The sequence below is a fragment of the Lampris incognitus genome, chromosome 17 (assembly GCF_029633865.1).
Source record: "Lampris incognitus isolate fLamInc1 chromosome 17, fLamInc1.hap2, whole genome shotgun sequence".
NCBI lineage: Eukaryota > Metazoa > Chordata > Actinopteri > Lampriformes > Lampridae > Lampris > Lampris incognitus.
In genome coordinates, this window is record NC_079227.1 from 13,504,576 (window position 1) to 13,526,436 (window position 21,861).

General features: G+C 43.9%; 1 protein-coding gene across 1 annotated transcript; it reads right to left on the bottom strand.

Moving 5' to 3' along the window:
- Positions 1-11,568: 11,568 nt before the first annotated feature.
- Positions 11,569-21,359, bottom strand: rpp30 (ribonuclease P/MRP 30 subunit). Its single transcript, XM_056297527.1, has 12 exons — positions 21,245-21,359; positions 20,874-20,932; positions 20,705-20,764; positions 20,197-20,262; positions 19,888-19,959; positions 19,016-19,105; positions 18,660-18,776; positions 17,935-17,964; positions 17,608-17,645; positions 14,553-14,632; positions 14,126-14,218; positions 11,569-13,133 (listed from the first exon to the last, which is right to left on the bottom strand). Exons 1-12 carry the CDS (start codon positions 21,324-21,326, stop codon positions 13,039-13,041), a joined length of 882 nt encoding a protein of 293 aa, XP_056153502.1. The 5' UTR covers positions 21,327-21,359; the 3' UTR covers positions 11,569-13,038.
- Positions 21,360-21,861: the final 502 nt, after the last annotated feature.

Sequence of the window (21,861 nt, forward strand, 5' to 3'; positions counted from 1 at the left end):
TTTTGTGGGGTGTTCCCGGTCCGTAGTGGTCAGTACCTACCAAAAGTGGTCCCAAGGAAGGACAACCGGTGAACCGGTGACAGGGACATGGGCGCCCAAGGCTCATGGGCTCATTGATGCATGTGGGGAATGAAGGCTAGCCTGTCTGATCCAATCCCACAGAAGAGCTACTGTAGCTCAAATTGCTGAAAGAGTTAATGCTGGCTATGATAGACCGGTGTCAGAACACACAGTGCATCACAGCTTGCTCTGTATGGGGCTGTGTAGTCACAGACCGGTCAGAGTGCCCATGATGACCCCTGTCCACCACTGAAAGCACCTACAATGGGCATGTGAGTGTCAAAACTGGACCATGGAGCAATGGAAGAAGGTGGCCTGGTCTGGTGAATCATGTTTTCTTCATGTGGATGGCCGGGTACGTGTGCGTCGTTTACCTGGGAAGAGATGGCACCAGGATGCACTATGGGAAAAAGCAAGCTGGTGGAGGAAGTGTGATGCTCTGGGCAATGTTCTGCTGGGGAACCCTGGGTCCTGGCATTCATGTGGATGTTACTTTGACACGTACCACCTACCTAAACATCATTGCAGATCAGGTACACCCCTGCATAGCAACGGTATTCCCTGATGGCAGTGGCCTCTTTCAGCAGGATAATGCGCCCTGCCCACTGCAAAAATTGTTCAGGGATGGTTTGAGGAACATGAGTTCAAGGTGTTGCCTTGGCCTCCAAATTTCCCAGATCTCAAGCTGATTGAGCATCTGTGGGATGTGCTGGAAAAACAAGTCCGATCCATGAAGGCTCCACCTCACAACTTACAGGACTCAAAGGATCTGCTGCTATCGTCTTGGTGCCAGATACCAGAGAACGCCTTAAGAGGTCTTGTGGAGTCCATGCCTCGACAGGTCAGAGCGGTTTTAGAGGCACGAGGGGGACCTACACAATATTAGCCAGGTGGTTTTAATGTTACCTTGCCGTACACACAGACGCACAAACTGAGATAATGTTACCTGTATCCCAGTACAGTTTTAGTCCAAGTTCGGGTTCTAAATTAAGGTAATATACATTTCGTCATATTTCTAGATCTCAATAGTTTAAAAGGTCATCTGAAAGTTCACCCAGCATTTGTCATTTTATTTCCTCACTCTGTGGAGGAAGTGATGTCATTTAGTCAAAGAAGGACTTCAGCTCTTTGAAAAGTTCCATTACTTGATGTATTGTTCAGCTGGCAGTCATCAAGTCAGAGTACAAGTTTTTTTTTTATTCCGTTTTAAAACCAAACTCTTCAAATACGACTTATATTTCCCATCCTGATGGATCGTAGTGTTCCTCGTAAGTCAGTCGTCAGTCATGATGCAATCTGCATCCCACTTCCTGTTTCACCTTGGCTGAAAGTCACACCGACACGACTCTTCCAAGTCACAACATCTTTGACAAATCAAATATTTCACTGTTTGAGGAGCTTTAAAAAAATACTTTTAGTGCAGCATAAAAAAAAACTGTCAAGGTGATTTATTTATCTATTTAGTTCAGAGTTTAGGTGGGGAGAGCACAGACTAGGAATTACTCAAAACTCTCTCTCTGTCTCCCTCTCTCTCTCTCTCTCTCTCTCTCTCGCTTTCCCTTCCCCTCTCGCTCTCACTGAATTGTCTGAATTAGCATCACTTCAGAATTTGCTTTTCAAGAAAACGGGGAGAGAGAAGAGAAGGCGAAGGATGAGTTTGTGAAGGTGAGAAGAAAAAAGCGAGAAATATGACTAGCAGAGAGAGAGGGAGAGGGAGTAAAAGAAGAAAGTAAAGATGGAGAAGATGAACAAAGCAAACAGAGGAGAAGGGCTTCTGTCAAAAAATGATTAAACAAAGGAGAAGAAAATGAAGACGACAGAGAGAGAGAGAGAGAGAGAGAGAGAGAGAGAGAGAGAGAGAGAGAGAGAGAGAGAGAGAGAGAGAGAGAGAGAGAGTTAGAGAGAAATGGAGGGAGATAGAGGAAGGGAATGGGGGGGTACATGAAAGGAAAAAGGGAAACAAAACCTGAAGGAAGGATGGGGGAGGGGGTTGGGGGGATGGATGGAGGTGAAACAGCAGGAGGAGCCCCTCAGTATTCTCTTGATAAACCAATGATACAAGGATTTAAGTGGAGCGTTAAGAGGAGGGGTGGGGGCTGTGATGTTTCCAAGCCTCCGGGAGAAATATTTTACGCTCAGAATCATCCTACATGAGCTTAACATGAAGCCCACACACACACACACACACACATCTACCTTTTCCATAGTTTTTGGATAACAGACAGTACTACGTGTGTGTGTGTTTGAAAGACAGCAAGAGAGAGAGAGAGAGAGAGAGAGAGAGGGAGAGAGAGAGCAATGGCAATGATTCCTTGGTGACTTCTTAAAAAGTGGTCAACTCAGCCAGAGCCTTGCTAACAGAGTGGATGGATGGGTGGATGGATGGATGGATGGATGTCCAGGACCTGGGGGAACAGACTTGGTCTCAAACAGCATTTAGCACTTTACTGACCTTCAGTCCACCCTCTCTTTTCTCTGTGTTTCCCTTCTTTCCCTGCTTCTGTCTGAATGTTCCCTCTGAGTGCCCATGCAGGGTTTGGTCAAATCGTTTTTCACTAGTTTACCGGCGTCTCTGGAGGGAGCCGTCCATGATCGACTCTCTCCCTCTGTTTTAATTCTCTTCCTCTCCTCCATCTGTCTCTCTCCCCGTCTGTCTCTCATTTTCTTTCTGTCTTTCTCATCTCTCTCTCTCTCACACACACACACAAACACACATACTTATCTGTTTTTCTACACCTTGTCTTTCCTTCTCAGAGCATAATTTTCAATATTTTTCTTCTCTTTTTCGTCGTTATCGAACTTGTATGGGACAAATGCAAATGTGTACAGCAAACATTTGGTCCTGCAAGGTCTAGATGGGTGCGAGTACTGAGGTTAAGCATCCTATAACACTACACACAACCACTAGCAACTACACACTTCAATGCTTTAGGACATATCTCTCTAATAAGGGCACATACGGTCGAGAGAGAGAGAGCGGAGGAGAGAGAGAGTGTGTGTGTGTGTTGGGGGGGGGGTGTTTGATGATGTGACAAATGCTGTGACCTGGATTCAGATTCACCATGTGTCCAAAATACTTGAAAATGCGTCATCTCCCTTTCATCCCCTGCTCTCCTATATCCTCTGCTGTGAACCCTGGTGGACAAAATGAACACCTGCTCTCTCACACACCCTGACCTCCGAGACGGGGAGGAAAGAGAGACATGAACAGAAAGAGAGAGGGGTGGAAAAAGATATGGTAAAGATCACAGTCATGTAGAGAAGGACCCGCAGTGTTAAGTGTTGAGAGAACTCGTGTGATAGTCCTAACATGCAGTGTGAGGGGGGCTGGACTCTATCCCAGCATGCACTGGGCAGGCGCGCGGCAAGACGTTTTAAGCAGGGGGGCTGCCAACTAAAACGGAAAGTATTGTGGCGAGCCGGCGTGGAACAATGAGTCGAGAGGCAGAGATCGCTTTTTAATCGCAACCCCCGGGCCCCCATACACCGCACGACCCTCTTGTATTCACACCGACCAGAACGGACCAGAACTGACTATAACGTAATGATCCCCCCCCCCCCGATGCTACAGTCGGTCTCCTACCTGGTCTGAGAGTCAAACCCCCAAAACAACAACACAAGAATAACCACAACATGAACACAACGTCATCACATCATTAAAACACAATTTTAAATCTATGGCCTGGCGGCCTGTCCAGGGTGTCTCCCCACCTGCCGTCCAACGACTGCTGGACTAGGCCCAGCACCCCCACCACCCTGAGAGCAGGATAAGCAGTTCAGGTAATGGATGGATGAATGGACGTTAACAGTCCCATCAGCCATTGCGCTCCCCCAGCGTAGAACCGCCAACAGTCAGAGCGACCCCCCCCCTCCTCCGGTCGCTACAGTATGACGTCATTGTTCTGTTTGTAAGGCGCGCGTGTAGCAGACTTGAAAGGGAACATTTACTCACTTTATTATTAAAAATGTACAATTCCACGCAGCCCTCGCCCACTGTTTAAAATAAAGGTGCGTTTCATTTATTTATTTGTTTTTGCATATGTAAGTTAGGAAAAGTTAGGCTTACTGTTGGGTCTAAGATATCACGGGGGGGGTACACCCACCACTAGGGGGAGCTGCATCCCCCCACTTCCTGTGCTAATGGCACTGGGTAGAAGGCTTGGAGACACCCTGCACAATTTGCTAGTCCATTACAAAGCCAGCACACACGCACACACACACACCATTCACAGTCTCAAGTTAATTGATTATTATTAGTATCTAATTCTAATTAACTAAATTATGGTCTTTTGTAAGCATTCTGCAGGAAGATGAATATTATTTCTCTCAGTGTCCCCAACCTTTGACCTCATTAAGGTTGTTTTCACATTTGGGCTAATTGCTAGAGTCCAAAGCCGAGATTATTTTCTAATTGTTTTTTTTTCCTTTCCTTTCCTTTTTTTTGTATTTTTCAGTCATTGTCGTTCTGGTTTCACATAATATAAATTCTACCAAACTGTTGTTATGTAATAGTGCACAATGTCGTTCACTGTTGTGTCCACTGTTCACTTCTGCCTACCGGACTGCTTTCATACCAGTTGTAACTGTACTGCAGTTTAGATGGAGACCTCTCTCTCTCTCTCTCTCTCTCTCTCTCTCTCTCTCTCTCTCTCTCTCTCTCTCTCTCTCTCTCTCTCTCTCTCTCTCTCTCTCTCTCTCTCTCTCTCTCTCTCTCTCTCTCTCTCTCTCTCTGTTCTTTACCTCTCCTTTAAATGCAAGCCGCGTGTCACTGGCTTCACCAGGGGTCCCAGATGAAAGATACGTCTTTAACCAGATGGGTTAGAAGATCATATGAAGGTAGGATGTGATTATGATGATGTCTCTCTTTTCTTTTGGTGTCAGTTTGTCTCTCCTGGGGCTGATGACCACACCTCATATAGACTGCGATAATAGACTTGTATGTATGTATGTATGTATGTGTGTGTGTGTGTGTGTGTGTATGTGTGTGCATGTGTGCGTGTATTACAATAGTTTAATAGATATAGCTTTAACACCAGGAATCAGGAAGATATCGTTTCCTCCAACCCACAGCAGTGCAACACAAAAACACATTACCAACCTACAACAATACATATATCGAAACTACAAAAACTAAAAAAAAACAACTACAAAAACACGTATACAACATATCCATATCAAAAAAAAAATCCACTGTCCAGGAGAACGAACGCTAGCCAGGATGACTGTTGGAGCTGCCGGTCTGCATCGGCTAGAAGTTAGCTTAGCCTGCCCCGCTTCCGCATCCTATCAGACCACCCTCGGTGTTTCCTGTTCATGCACAGGTCCAGGCAGGGTTGTGGTCCCTGGGCCCACGGATGCAGCACACCAGGCTCCCCCAGCCAATCCAATGCCAACTCTCCCAGCCAGACACCCTTGACACACCTCCCCACACTCCACACGATGACACCAAAAACACAGTCAACGCTAGGTGAGGCCGCCACCAGACCACCCTCAGTGTTATCGGAACTGCCGGTCTGCATGGGCTAGCAGTTAGCTTAGCCTGCCTTGCTACCATGTACTGTCAGACCGCCCTCGGTGTTTCCTCTTCGGGCACAGCTCTGGGCAGGGCCGCAGTCCCCGGGCCCACAGGACACAGCAGACCATGCTGCCCAAGCAGATCCAGCGGCGGCTCTCCCAGCCATCAGACAAAGACACAAACCCAGATGCAGACCTGAACAAAGACACTGCATGGATGGCACTGGGTGAGGCCGCCGCAAATATAAGTTCACGCTGCCATCTTCCCACATTGGAAGTGGATAACATGCTGTGAGACAACACTGTAAGACAGAGACTGCACAAACTTATTTTTCCCTAACTCCAATTCAAACTTCCCATGATCCCTTACGTGCTAGGGATGCTCCACAACCCTGTCGATGGCATGGCAAATGCCCAAATGCACCACCTGGTTGAGATGTGAGGTTTCTCACTGAAGGAGTGTGATAATAAGAGATGTATGGGTGTTTCATATACTCAATAAGGGCCCCCAGGGGCCCGACACAGCACAGCAGTCATCATGAGATGCCAACACCGTCTGGTGCCACATATGATCTTCCATTTGTAATGACTACCAGGTTGACTTACATATTATTTTCAGAACTCTATATGACCATTGTTGCTAGTTAAAATGGTTAAATTGATTATTTTATATCTGCTAAAATCCAGAAGATACGGTCTGTAAGAGTGTACTCATTTAGAAAGCCATTAACTTCTTTAAAATCTACTCTTTTAAGGAGGCTTTAGGCAGTTTTCCAATTATGTATACTCATCCATCTGGAAGTATGCATCCTCTGCACAAACACCATTTCCTCTGAGGGCTGGCAAAGTGCAGAGGGGAACCCTTAGGGACTTCTAGGACTTCAGAGAAGGGCCAACATATCAGCATTTTAAATGCTATATTTAAAATATTTCATTTAATAGTAATTCTCTCTTCTAATTTTTATTTTAGCCCTAGTTTCTATCAAGTTTGCTTCACTAATGAAAGGGTTACTGTCTTGAAACCATGAAAATCGAGTTATCCAATCAGATTTTGTTGTTGTTGTCTCTTGGCAGAGAAAGGGATAGCTGGCTGGCTCCCTCATTGGTCAGGACTGCTAGAAGTCCTTGTGCTTGTGTGTTCATTTAGAAAGTGACAGGTGAATCAACCAGTCATATTTTGCTGTTGTAGTGGGTGGGATAAAAACATATCACCCAAGGACTCTAGAAGTCCAGACTAACCAGACATGGGCTCACTCATATAAAAGAATGATGTGCGGTTACTGAGGAGTCATTATTTGTGATTGACCAACTCTTTCACATTGGCGATCCAAATCTACTGGTTCACTTAAACCGATTGAACTGCACATCACTAACGTTAGTCTGTGTATCAGACAAGTGCGACGAAGTTTAGTTTAGTTAGAAGTTAAAGATGAAGCATGGCTACAGGAGGAGACGAGAGCGACGTTGTAGTTAGCTTGTTAGCGTTACCCTTCTCAAGACGTGCTTTCGGGAAAAAGCAACAAGTGATTGGAAATGGAAGGCCAACTCCCGCTCTTGTCTGGCCTATGCTTCATCACCTCACCTGTCTGGTACTGACCATCCCCATATCCACCTCTTCAGTTGAGCGGTCTTCCTCGGCCCTAAAGCGCATCCAGATGCACACCAGAATCACAATGGGACAGGACCGACTGCGAGCTTTGGCACTGATGTCCATACAAAAAGGCCTTCTGATGGAACTTAAATCAAAGGACACACTGCATGATGCTGCCATTGCCCACTTCACAAAGAAGGACTGACAGATGGACTTTATATTCAAGTAGCCTATTAAGGTAAGCTGCCTAATTTTATTTTACTCCAAATCAAAACTGGCGCATTCATTTTACATATTATGATGGCACTTCATAGCTGGTTAATACCACACTTTGCTCATGCAACGTTAGGCCCACTATACTCAATATTTTGGCATAAGGTTTGGTGTATTTCGCATACGATTGCATTGCGACTTTGCTCATGGCATATTCTACATGTGAAGATTGATTTTATCATTATTTCTATTCTTTGCTCATGAACTGCTTTGACTTGGTCTGGTCAGTTTGTAAAGAAGAGGTTTTATGATGCTGCATGCTAGACCTGTCAATGGTGATGTTGTAGGCCAGAAGTGGAGGCTATGTCATGTGCATTTTCATTGCTTTCCAACTATGGAGAGAGACAAAGGCTATTTGATATCCAATGGATTTGATTTTGGTGGATCTTGAGTCACTGAGTTACTGGTGGTGTGTGTGTGTGTGGGTTAGTTAGAGCTGTGTGTCGGAGCTGTTCACATATAAAAAAATACCCCAAAAATCTGGCTGATCACAATATCATTGCACCGTTGAGGGCCCACTGCCAGACTCCGCGGTTTGCTACTGGCAAAGTGCAGTCCAAAATAGAGGCCGTGAAGGACCACATTTGCCACACAACCAAAACATCAAACCACCTCTTCTGAAATTGTATTTTGTTTTTGTTTTTTCCCTTCATGGCAAGTGAAACCTTGGAGCAAACGACATGTTTCACATCCACGCTTTGCCAGGTCTGCCGTAGTTTGTGGCATATATCGATGTCTATCTATCTATCTATCTATCTATCTATCTATCTATCTATCTATCTATCTATCTATCTATCTATCTATCTATCTATCTATCTATCTATCTATCTATCTATCTATCTATCTATCTATCTATCTATCTATCTATCTATCTATCTATCTATCTATATCTACATCTCTCTCTCTCTCTGTCATGCTCTCTCTCTCTATGTATATATGTGTATGTATGTATATATGTGTATGTATGTATATATGTGTATGTATGTATATATGTGTATGTATGTATATATATGTATATATATATATGTATATATATATATATATATATGTATATATATATGTATATATATGTATATATATATATATATATATATATATATATATATATATATGTATATATATATATATATATATATATCTCGGCATGGTGGTGCAGTGGTCAGTGTGGTTGCTTCACAGCAAAAAGGTCCTGGTTTCGAGCCCCAGGGTAGTCCAACCTTCCCGGGTCGTCCTCTGTATGGAGGTTGCATGTTCTGCCCGTGTCTGCATGGGTTTCCTCCGGGGACTCCGATTTCCTCCCACAGTCCAAAGACATGTAAGTCAGGTGAATTGGCTGTACTAAATTGTCCCTAGGTATGAATGTGTGTGTGTGTGTGTGTGGGTGTGTGTGTGTGTGTGTGTGTGTGTGTGTGTGTGTGTGTGTGTGTGTGTGTGTGTGTGTGTGTGTGTGTGTTTGTGTGTGTGCACCCCGGTATCGGCCATCAGACCTCTGGAGCTTGTTCAGAAAGCTGCAGCTCGTCTGGTGTCCAACCGCCCTAAGTTCTCCTACACAACTCCCCTTCTCATGTCCCTACACTGGCTCCCAGTAGCTGCTCATATCCAGTTTAAGACTCTGGTGCTAGCCTACAGGGCAGTGAAAGGAACAGCTCCTTCATATCTCCAGGCCATGGTCAAGCCCTACACCCCCACCCGGGTGCTGTGTTGCCTCGGGATGCCTGGTTGCCCCGGCTGTCGCTCAAAGGCCCCTGCTGCCGATCGACCCGTCACGGCTCTTTTCTGTCCTGGCCCCACAGTGGTGGAAGGAACTCCCCACTGATGCCAGGACAGCGGAGTCGCTGCCCATCTTTCGGCGCAGGTTGAAAATTCACCTCTTTACGGACTACTACCCTGTTACTTGCTCTTAGCGCTTATTGTCTTCACTCATTTAAAAAAAAAATCTCTTTCTTGCACTTCTACTTCAGCACTGGTTTTGCTCTTAGATGCTTGTTTAGATGCACTTATGACCTCTGATGACTAGTAGTTCTCCTGATTTCCTGCGTTAACTTTGGTGCCAGTCGTTTCCTAACAGACATACTAACATATGCAGGGCATTGATATCTCAGAATATAGAGTTTAAAAACCGGCGGTAATTTGACCGGCCCATGGTTGTTTTAGGTAGGAGTGAAATCTCGGTCGTTCCCGGTCTCACACGATGTCGCAGAATGAGGAGCGCATCGAACCATTCGGAATTCGATTCAGTATCGTCCCACCTGCAGACACGACCAGTTGTGTCTGCAGGTACACCCGACCAAGCCGAGGGTAACACGGGGATTCGAACCGGCGACCCCCGTGTTGGTAGGTAACGCTACACTACTGAGACACTGTGGTGAATATATTTAAAGGGTCAGATGGTGTTTTGGCTGAGGGTTAGTTAGTGGAACGGGATACCATGCAGGTCTTCAGTGATAATGAATAGATTTTTTATGTTTTTATTTTCTATTCAACATAAACACACCGGTGATGTATTATTGACCTTGGTTTTAGTTAGACACTGTACTTCTATAAACCTTTCTATATTATATGTTTTAATTTCACCATTTCAACATCTTTAATTTTACACGGCCCTGCAACAAATATTGATAAATGTAATTAAGTGTTTTTGCCTCTGAACACCTCCTTATCTGAGTTTGTGAGTGCGTTGTGTTTTTAATGACTAAACAAAATGAGCTGAACACAAAGCAATGGACTAATCAGCGTTTAACCAAGTTTATCTTTTTAATGGCTTTTCGTCTCTGTCTTCCTCAGACTCACACGGACTCCAATCAGATGGCAGGTAAAAAGATGAACTGAAGGCTTTAATTGGCTGGGGAGTTTGTCTTATTGGATTGGAGATGGGGGAAAAATAATACACGCCGCCTTCTTGCAAAGGCACACGGACACAAATTCAGTCACACACACGCACACACACACACACACACACACACACACAGACACACACACACATTTACTGACCCACAGGGGTGTCCTTCATTAACCGTCTATAGACATACACTGCAGCTTGTATACATTTATGGCCCATTTGTGGCCAAAAATTGACATTTGTTTTTCCATACTTTCGAAGACCCTCATCGACAATTCTTCCCCCAAGCCCTTGACCATCATTGCTAAACGCCTTAGTTAACCCTTACACCAATCATAATCTAATCTTAATTCTAATCTGTAACATGGACTGTCGAAGAACACCAGCCAGAATTATCTCACTTTGCAAAAACATCCTTACTCTTATGGTAAAAACTGAACAATAAATGCGAACACACACGAACTGAGGAGCTTCCGCAAAGTCAGATCAGACCTGTGGGGTCTGGGTCAGGTGTAGGAGTCTTGGATTAGGGTGAGTTTACCAGGATGGTTTTTACTCCGAAATACATAAATTAGTGGCATGGTGGTGCGGTGGTTAGTGCGGTCGCCTCACAGCAAGAAGGTCATGGGTTCGAACCCCGGGGTAGTCCAACCTTCGGGGTCATCCTCTGTGTGGACTTTGCATGTTCTCTCCGTGTCTGCGTGGGTTTCTTCCGGGTGCTCCGGTTTCCTCCAACAGTCCAAAGACATGTTGGTCAGGTGAATCGGCCGTACTAAATTGTCCCTAGGTGTGAATCTGTCGGCCCTGAGCTGGACTGGCGGCCTGTCCAGGGTGTCTCCCCGCCTGCTGGGATAGGCTCCAGCAGCCCGCGACCCTGATGGGATGAGCGGCTTCGATAATGGATGTAGGGAAGTTTTATATGGATACTTTCCATCTGCTCTATTTTTACTCGATTTCAGCTTCCTCAACCCTACAATCTGTGATAGAACTGCCTTGTTTATAACTTTCTCATTCATTTTCTCATGCTGCTTTGCTTTTCTTCTGCGGTCCGTGTTTTATTTACTGTGGAATCGTTCTTGACAGACTTGAGCACTTTGTGTGTGAAAAGTGAACCGCAAACTAAGACCTGTTCTGCTTTTAAAATCCCTGTCAGACTGACAGCCGGTTTTCATCTACAGGCCAGCACTCCCCCCTAGTGGCTGAAAGAGGTGTTACGCAAAAAGGGCAGAAAATACCCATTTGTCAAAGGTAGAAGAGGGGGAAACATCAAATTAGTCTGGTAATGAGTGGAGAAAAACAAAAAACATAAGAAATCTAAACAAATCATATTTATTTGCATGACTAAAACCATAGTCTCATAACTCAAAACACGTAACTTGTGTTTAGCTGGAAAAAAAAGGGGAAAAAAAACAATACAGTCCATGAATCGGACTGAACAATGCTTTAAAGAACAGATTATTAACTGTATTTCATGGTCTCAACAACAAAAGCAGTGTTTTCAGAGGAATACAGTAAAAAAAAAATATTAAAAAAAAAACAGTACCAGATTTTCACTCTTCAGTTCCTGGTCTGGTGATGACGATGGTGGTGGTCATGGTGAGGATGCAAGGAGTAGGGGTGACAAAGGCGTATGAGTTTAATACTTGTGGTTGACTATCCAAAGATTTTCATTGGGAGTGACAAAGGAGGACAGGATTAGGAACGAGTGTATTAGAGGGACAGCTCAGGTTGGATGGTTTGGAGACAAAGCAAGAGAGGCAAGATTGAGATGGTTTGGACATGTGTGGAGGAGAGATGCTGGGTATATTGGGAGAAGGATGGTGAATATGGAGCTGCCAGGGAAGAGGAAAAGAGGAAGGCCAAAGAGGATGTTTATGGGTGTGGTGAGAGAGGACATGCAGGTGGCTGTTGTGACAAAGGAAGATGCAGAGGACAGGAAGAAATGGAAATGGATGATCCGCGGTGGCGACTCCTAACGGGAGCAGCCGCAAGAAGTAGTAGTAGTAGTAGAAGTAGTTCTTGGTCTGCCATCTCTTGGAGCACACAGGCTATCACGTTGTCATGGAGATAAGCATCCTTTCACATCTGTACTGGGCTTAAACTATATGGAAGTTTGAACCAGTGGTCATTAGCATGACAACATGGTGACCCTGTCTCAACAAATACATTGCACCCTACTGTCTGGCTTAACTGGGTTTTATTGGTGCCTTGGACTGCAGTGGTGCAGATGACGATGTCACTCTAATGCCAGCGCATTAGATGTTCACCATCGTCTCCACCAAACGACTGAATAACTGGGAATGGCTCTTCAGTTCTATCAAATCAGAATCTTAAGCCTTTAAAGGACAGTTGTGTCACAGAAGGCTCTGCTTGGAGGCTTTTGTGATGTAATTCTTCACTCACAAACTCCATTTTACATCTTCACCTGTGTATCTTCTAGCATGAAGAAGAATAGAAGTGAAGAGTTTTACAAAGCCACTTTCAATGACATTTTTTGCTGCTTATTGTTCAAAACCCGCAAAATCTGGGAGATCCAGTTTGACAAATACGTTGTTTGATCAACCATTAACTTAAGTTTCCTGACACCAATTACATATTCAATATATAGCTCCTGCTTTTTCAAAAGTCATTCATTTAATATTCACATAATACAACCAAAGTCAAAGGAAAACAGTAATTTTTTCCCCCCAAAAATTGGGGACGACAGTTCGGAAAGCAAACTGAATACACGGGTGGTGGCAGACCCAGACCCACCGCAGGACTAGACAGAGACCATTTTGGCTCGCTTGGCTTCAGGCTGATCCTTTCCCTCTGGACATGGTGGAGGCTTTGCTCCCTCACAGCCTGATTCATGTTCTGAAAAGAAAGCACAACAATAAAAAAAGCCTTTACAATGGACAGTTCAGGTTCAACTTTATTGTCATACATATTTAGAATACAATGAAATTCTTATGCTCTGGCTCTCTGCCTTAACACAGGGGACACATGGACACAGACCACAAGGACACGCCCTCCTAAGCTAAACAGATGCTGGCCAAGAGGATGGCACAACACAGAAGAGCTAACATATCAGGCCAGGACTCCAGTCTACACCCATCTACAGGCCAGTGGCCACTCTTTCAAGGATGAGGATGTGCACATCCTTGACAGGGAGGAACGCTGGTTTGAACGGGGAGTCAAAAAGGCCCTCTATGTTAAGAGGGAACGACTATCCCTGATCCGAGGGGGTGGGGGTGGGGCAAGAGAATATCTTACAATGCTGCGATCGCAACTATTCCCCAATCCTCTCTAAATAGTACACATTGCCACTGAAACTTTAGTTAATGGTCACGGTAATTTGCACATGAAACTGGTCGTTGGTTTGGTCGTTATGCAACTGTATTGTTTATATGGGTGGGGATACCTAGAATACGTTTAGACTGAAGAGGTCTCTTAGATGAGTGATGAAACATTTCTCCAATAAACATTGTGCCCAGATGAACTGATTCAACTTTCTGGTAAAACCCACCTTATTTATATCTTAGCTTAGCATGAAGGCCTTTGACGGATGCTATGAGACAAAAAGCTGTTCATATTCCCAGCAACTTCACTAAAGAATATAGCAAATTTTCTTTGTGCTAACTAGTTATTGCAGTTACTGCTAGGCTTTATACAGGTTCTCATAAGCAGAGTCAACTTTCGATGCACTCTTGATATTTTGGGGTTGGTCGGTTACCTTGTCTTTGGTTGGGTATCACACATCATCTATATAGAGATCAACAACATGACCTGGATATTATATCCAACACCGCCTGATGAGGAGTGTCAGTGTGTAGCTGAGGGAGCTTCCCTACTAGAGGTAGGCCTACCGTCCTGTGGAGTTGGTGGAGCCCCCTTTTGCTGGGAGCTCTCTGTGGGCGTCTTCACAGTGTAGATTACCCCACTGGCTGTCTTCCTGGTCTCTGACAAAACAACAAGGAGAAGTGAAGCGAGAACTATCAGTACACATTTCTCAAAACTGAAATACTTAATATATAAATGTAGAACTATAAAGTCCAGTTATTTCCAGAATTTTACCTATTTTAATACTTTCTGTATCTATTTTGTTTTAATTTAAAACACTGTGATCATGTTTTGTCATTTTTATATCGGGCCAGAGCGTGTCCCACTACTTGGCTATCAAATTAAACATAAACCTGGTCGTGGGGTTTGGGAGGTCAGTGTTGTCGTGATAAAGGCAGAAAGGCTCTTTTTTAGAGTTGCTCTTGTTAAAAGTAGTAATAACTATGACAATACCTGCATGGAGGAGGACAGAGCGACAGGTGGAGGAGATGGCATCTTTAGCATCTCCCTCTGATAAACCAAACAGCAGCCCTCTGGTTGTAGCAGGGTCAGGGTTACAACACATAATGTAGCATTACTATCACTTGATAAACTGGGTCTCACCTATAGTGGCCAACCTGTAGTATATGGAGGAAGTGGAAAAGAGGGCTCTGATGTCATATCCAGGGACACCACCAAGCCTAGTTCAGATTTATGGACGACACCTGGGTTAAAATTAAATCTCACTGCTGGCCCTGTGCTGGTCTGGAGGCCTGTCCAGGGTGTCTCCCCGCCTGCAGCCCAATGATTGCTGGGATAGGCTCCAGCATCCCCACGACCCTGAGTAAGGATCAGCGGCTTGGATAATGGAATGGAATGGATGTACCACATTTCACTGACCACATTAACTCTGGACAACCACATCAAGTTCACCAGGGAGGATGTGAAAAATGACAGGTTAGCCCTCTTAGACTGTGAAATTGCAATTGATGATGGGGGACATTTGATTGTTGATGTGTACCGTAAACCAACACATACTGATCAGTACTTAAGGTTTTACTCTCATCATCTACTGGAGCACAAACTAGCAGTCATCAGGATGCTGTACCATCAAGCTGACAACGTCCCCACCTACACAGTGGCCAGGGAAGGGGAGAAATCCCACATTAAACGGGCCCTGGTTAAGTGTGGTAATCCTAACTGGGCGTTTGTCAAAGCCAGGAAGACACCCAAACAGTGCACCAGCCAATTGAAGAGAGGAGAAGGAGAACAGCTGTCTAAGCATAAACCAGTGGTGATTCTGTATGTGGCGGGAGTTTCGGAACAGTTGAGATGCATATTTTCCAAACACCATGTCTCAGTTGCTTTCAAACCCCAAAACATGCTGCGCCAGAAATTTGCCCAACCCAAGGACCAGGTCCCTGGCACAAACAAGAGCAATATAGTGTACGCAGTTCAGTGCCAGGAGGATTGTCATGACTTGTACATTGGGAAAACAAAAAAGATGTTGGCCAAGAGGATGGCACAACACAGAAGAGCTAACACGTCAGGCCAGGACTTCGCGGTCTACACCCATCTATAGGCCATTGGCCACTCTTTCAAGGATAAGGATGTGCACATCTGTGATAGGGAGGAATACTAGTTCGAAAGGGGAATCAAAGAGGCCATCTAAGTGAAGAGAGAAGGACCAGCCATGAACCAAAAGAGGGCTTAAGAGTACACCTGTCTCCATTTTACAATGCTGTGACTGCAACCATTCCCAAATCTTCTGTGAAGAGTACACATGGCCTTTGTAACTCTATTTAATGGTCACGGCAATTTGCATATGAAACCAATCAACTGTTTCAGTCGTCATGCCACTGCATTGTTTATAAGGGTGGGGACACCTACAGTCAATTGAGACTGAAGAGGTCACTTAGATGAGTGATGAAACGTATCCGTCAATAAACGTGTCCAGATGAACTGATTCAACTTGCTTTCCTTGACATGACATACAATTTCCATGCAAACTGCAGGACTGCTAATATAGTGCATACAGTACATACTACTGCAGTATTAATAATACGACACATCTCTCATCATCAGCCACTTCTCCAGGGTCGGGTCGCAGTGGCAGCAAGCTAAGTAGGGCACTCCAGACATCCCTCTCCCCAGCAACACCCTCCAGCTCCTCCTCGGGGATCCCAAGGTGTTCCCAGGCAAGCTTGGACATGTAGTCCCTCCAGCAAGTTCTGGGTTTACCTGGGGTCTCCTCCCAGTTGGACGTGCCCAGAAAACCTCCGATAGAAGGCGCCCAGGAGGCATCCTAATTAGATGTCTGAACCACCTCAACTGGTTACTTTCGATGCAAAGGAGCAGCAGCTCTACTCCGAGCTCCCTCCAGATGTCCAAGCTCCTCACCCTATCTCTAATGCTGAGCCCAAACACCCTACGGAGGAAACTCATTTCAACCACTTGTATCCGTGATCTTACCCTTTTGGTCAATACCCAAAGCTCATGACCACAGCTGAGTGTTGGAATGAAGACTGACGGGTAAATTGAGAGCTTTGTCTTCTGGCTCAGCTCTCTCTTCACCACAACAGTCCGGTACAATGTCCGCATTACTGCTGATGCTACACCAATCTGCCTGTCAATCTCCCACTCCATCCTACCCTCACTCATGAACAAGACCCTGAGATACTTGAACTCCTTCACTTAAGGCAACAACTCATCCCCAACCCGGAGGGAGCAATCCACCATTTCCCGGTAGAGAACCATGGCCTCAGACTTGGAGGTCCTGACTCTCATCCCGGCCATTTCAAACTCAGCTGCAAACTGCCGCAGTGCGTGCTGGAGGTCGCATTCTGATGAAGCCAACAAAACCACGTCGTCTGCGAAGAGCAGAGATGCAATTCTCAGGTTCCCAAAACGGACACACTCCTCACCTTGGCTGCACCTTGAGATCCTGTCCATGAATATCACAAACAGAATCGGAAACGTGTTTGACTTTGTGCTGAGAATGCGAACACAGCTCTTACTTTGGTTATACAAGGACCAGATGGCTTGTAGCAACTGCCCCGGTACCCCATACTCCCACAGTACTCCCCACAGAGTGCGCTGAGGTACACGGCCATAAGCCTTCTCCAAGTCCACAAAACACATGTAGACTGGCTGGTCAAACTCCCATGTCTCCCTCAGCACTTCCGCCACGGTAAAGAGTTGGTCCATTGTTCCACGGCCAGGACGGAATCTGCATTGTTCCTCCTGGATCCGAGGTTCGACAGTCGGTCAGAGCCTCCTTTCCAGCACCCTAGAGTAGAGTTTCCCAGGGAGGCTGAGCAGTGTGACGTCCCGATAATTGGAGCACACCCTCTGGACCCCTTTTTATTACTTGCTTACAACACATACACAACATAATACTGCAGCACTACTAGTACAACAAAAAGTACATACTACTAAGTACTATGGTTAGCTGTCATACCTACATGGGGACTATTAGAATAGGTCTAGCTTACTGTTTTAATGTGACCTGGACCAATGTAAAGGATACAAGTTTGCAATGTCATAGGGGCCTCTCAACTCTAGAGGCTGAAAAGAGACAGAAAGAAACCGAGACAGAGATAAAATACTTTGTGAAACATTGAATTTGTATGAGGTATATGAAAACATTTCAACTTTAATTTGAATGTTCTCCCAAATACTACTCTACTTTCACAACATATCTGGCACATTTCAAATTTCAGTACACCAACACACTGTTGATTAGAATTGGCAGAATTCTTGTTTTAAGCTACTGTTGGTTTCATTATTTCTGACAAACTGATGGATGAAAGAGAAATTACGGGATACTTTAAGGTGAAAGAAAATTGTCACCAACCTTCTCAGCAGCACTGGAGACGATCACATTCTGTAAGAGATGATTCAGTTTAAAAGACAGACTGTATATACAGATGACACAACTTGACTAAGCTAATATTCACTATGTAACACATTAGCACAAAACACAACAGCCATCAACAACAACTTAGTTTTGTATAGCTCCTTTTAAGGAACCCAAGTACGCTTTACACTAGATTATTAGTTATTCCCAGGTCTCTGTTGGTTACAAAGGGTGATCGGGCTTTTGCTGTTAGAGCCCCCACACTGGAACACTCTTCCTGCTGAGCTAAGGTGACCTAAGAATTTAGCTTCTTTTAAATCTCGTCTTAAAACTTTTCTTTTTATGAAAGCTTTTACAAATGTTTGATATTTGTTTTTATTTTTACTCTTATTTGATCTTACTCTTATTCCTGCCTTGTCTGGTTTTATCCGGGGTTTTTTGTGAAGCACTTTGTAACATTGTTTTAGAAAGGTGCTATATAAATGAAATTATTATTATTAGATTAAAAAAAAAGATGAAGCCTTTAAAAGTGTCCCTAGATTCCTGACAAAATAAATTTCCTCTTCCCCACCATCTTCTCTCTCTCTCTCTGGTTTTAGAATATAACACAACACACTGTATAGATGGTACAGGTTAGAGTTTGTTGCAATCACACGTACGCGCGTGTATACACACACACACACACACACAGTAACAGAAAGTGCGTGAGACTAGCTGAATACCTTTCCCTTGCTTCTGTCCATCAGGGAAATGGAATTAGTGATAGTGTAGCGTCGCAGAGTGGAGTCTCTGATGGCTGGGGCATAGACAATCTCAAACACTAGACCTCTGTCTATTGCCTGGAAAAACACACAAATATACAGAACTCAGACAAAGCACACACACACACAATAAGAGAAACCCATAAAGCATTTCAGCTGCAAGTGAGAGCTGCTGACTTACAGTATTGACTGACAAACAGTAACAACAACAGCAATAATAAAAGCAATAAAATATGACCTTTTATTATTATTTTTATTATTGATACTACTTACTACTGCCACAATACAAATTGAAAATGAATGACAATAAATCCCACCCCATTAATTGGAGCCCTCTTGAAGTAGAAGGGCAGCTTCTCTGTCACTGTTATGCAGATGATGTCAACATCAAATGCCATACAGGCTGCCTACAAACAGACAGACAGACAGACAGACAGACAGACAGACAGACAGGTGTGATAATACCCTGGAAACAATAGATGATCGATTTGATGACATGTTTAACAGAAAATGTCAAACACAACACATCTAATTTATGAATGCTGGGATTCTTTGAGACCCTTTCACACCCACATACCTCAAGGAAAATGCTGTGCCCTACTCAGGACCTATTTCCTAACATTTTGAGCCACAGAATCTTTCTAACAAAAGGAGATTACAGACTTTTATTTGAGCATGAAAGGGGTGGAATACCAACATCCCGCTCCATTTAGTCCAATTCCATTCACCCAGCATTCTTACTGAATTTAAGGCTTCTGTTGTTGGAAAAAAATGATAACTATGAATGATTCCATACACTACATGATTAAATTCAACTATTACGTCAAACTCAAAGGACAATAACTGCAAGTAATAAATGAATAAATAAATAGTTGGTGCAGCAGTGGAATGTAAACCATGAAATAGATTTTATCAATTTAACTATTTCTGTTCATAATAACGACAGATCTTCATGCTCCGTTTAGGCATTAAAAATAGTTTGATTGTTGCTTCAGTGGGATATTTTATAGACAAAAGGGATTTTAAAAGCACACTGTTAAGTACTAATGATATGTATGTGGATGATGATGCTAAATTTTGTGCTAATTTTCCAAGTGCACCATTCAGACAAACACGTTTCAAATACTGAGACATTTGTGTTGGTGTTTGGGGCTCTGCACTGTCCCTTAATGGATCCAAAGTGTCTTACATGGAAGAGTTTCTCAGATGTGGGCTGAAGGGCCAGTAAGTCATAGGCTCTGTACTCAGCAGCATTTGGTCTCTGAGGACAACACAGAAAAATATACGTCTTACTTAGTAAGTAAAAACAACTTAAAGAGTTAAGTTTAGGAGTGGGGAAAAGTCAATGTGTAAAAGACCCTTTCTGTTCTAAAATCTCAAAGAATTAAAAGAAGTGGCTGGTTTGTTTCCAGCTCTGATACAGCTCTAGGCTGCATTAAGACAAATATTATGTTTTACCTGATAGTTTAGTCAAAGGTAAAGAAGATGTAAGACTCACAAAGAGACTTGGTTCTGAGGCCACGATGGTCAGTCTGTTCAAAACTTTGATGGGTCTGGATTTACCCTGAGAAGTCAGAGACAGTGTGCATGAGACACTAGTTATATTTCCATCCAAATGTTGCAGCAATTTTAAGTGGATTTCCTAAAATTCAGCAAAACCAAATGTGAATCAGTTTCCATCAACTACTGTTGTGCAAATATTCTGAAGAAGGCACAACAGATTTGTTTTTCTTTCGAATTTATGGCCTCTCCATTCAGGGCTTCTTATGCTTATATGCAAAATGCACATTAAAAACAAAACCAGGTGGATAGAAACCCACTAAATTTAAGAGTGAGAGAGCAAGTGAGGACCACATTCTGGTAGTGCAATGCAACCAGGGTAAAGTCCTGCAGGTCAGCACCAGTCATGTAAACAGAATTCATTCAACTGTGAATTTAAAATATGGCTATGTTTAAGTAAACAAGACATAACGTATAAGCTTCCATCACTAATATCACATCCCTACCTGTATGATTGGGAGATTGTCAAACAGTTCTGACACAGGTGTTGGTTTGGGTATTCCCTGCTATTAATAGATACGTCCAGTTAGTAGGCATAGTTCACGTTAACGGCAAAACACTGACAGAGCACCTAAAGTAAAATGAAATAAGAGATGAATGGCTTTGCGTGCAAACCTGTGTTTTCTTCGGTGCCAGCTGATACTCATGATTGATTGCCACCGTGGAGTAACCCACTGCAACATGAAAACACCATAGAGGTAGTTAGCAATGTGTATGTTAGCGCACAAAGAGGGGGCCAGTGACTCATTGCTTAAATCCAGGGCCAAGCCATCTTTGTAAAAACAGTTGCAATATACGATATTTGACACAACGGACCATCTCTGATCAGCACGTAGTCGTCATTTGGTGCGAACTAGCTAAATTAGCAACGAGGTAACGTAGAGATGTGCAGCCTGCGTTACCCCCCAACCCCCTAAAAAAACCCCCAAAAAAACAAAAAACATTCACTGTCTACCGCTGTAATGTAGAATATAAAGTATAGTTACGGTGCGCCGCTGTCTCTATCAAACTCTCTAATCGCTTCTTGTCCGTTGTGTACTTGATGTTTAGGTCCATGAACACAGACATGTCTCCGCCAGTTCAGCGACACGCGGGGCCGAACGGTCTGACGGGAAGTGTGGTTCTGCTGGAAAACGCGCATTTCCGAGTCCTTCCGCTGAAGGAGGCGACGGCTCCCAAGCACCCCGACCTGACCACGCAGTAATGTTAAATATGGAGGGTTAAGTCGCCCTTTCTTTAAACAAACGTCAATTCATATAACAACGAATGCGATATTTTTTTGATGTATCTTTATTGCGAACATGTAAAAAAACATAAATGCAAAACAATAATAATTACAATAAAAGGAAATTAACAATAAACATACACAATTGATTTAAAATGACAGGATGGGCTCAAATTTAAGTAATATTGATCCTCTACGTCTTGATGCCAGGTCCCCATGTCTAATGTATTTAACCTTGGCCTTCATAAGGTTGCACAGCTTATTACGCTTATGGGGCGGGGTTACAAAGACCCGCCACTACGAGCGTCACCTGCTTCACTTAGGTCCTCAGATGTGTTATTTAAAGAGATCTCCGTCTGTTTCGACACGTGTTTTCTC

Coding starts and splice junctions, on each gene's coding strand:
- rpp30 (XM_056297527.1), bottom strand. CDS start 21,326: ATGTCTGTGTTCATGGACCTAAACATCAAGTACACAACGGACAAGAAG. Junction 19,960..20,196: donor CCTCAGAACCAAGTCTCTTT/GTGAGTCTTACA, acceptor TGTTGTCCTCAG/AGACCAAATGCTGCTGAGTA. Junction 19,106..19,887: donor CATCTGAGAAACTCTTCCAT/GTAAGACACTTT, acceptor GTCTGTTTGTAG/GCAGCCTGTATGGCATTTGA.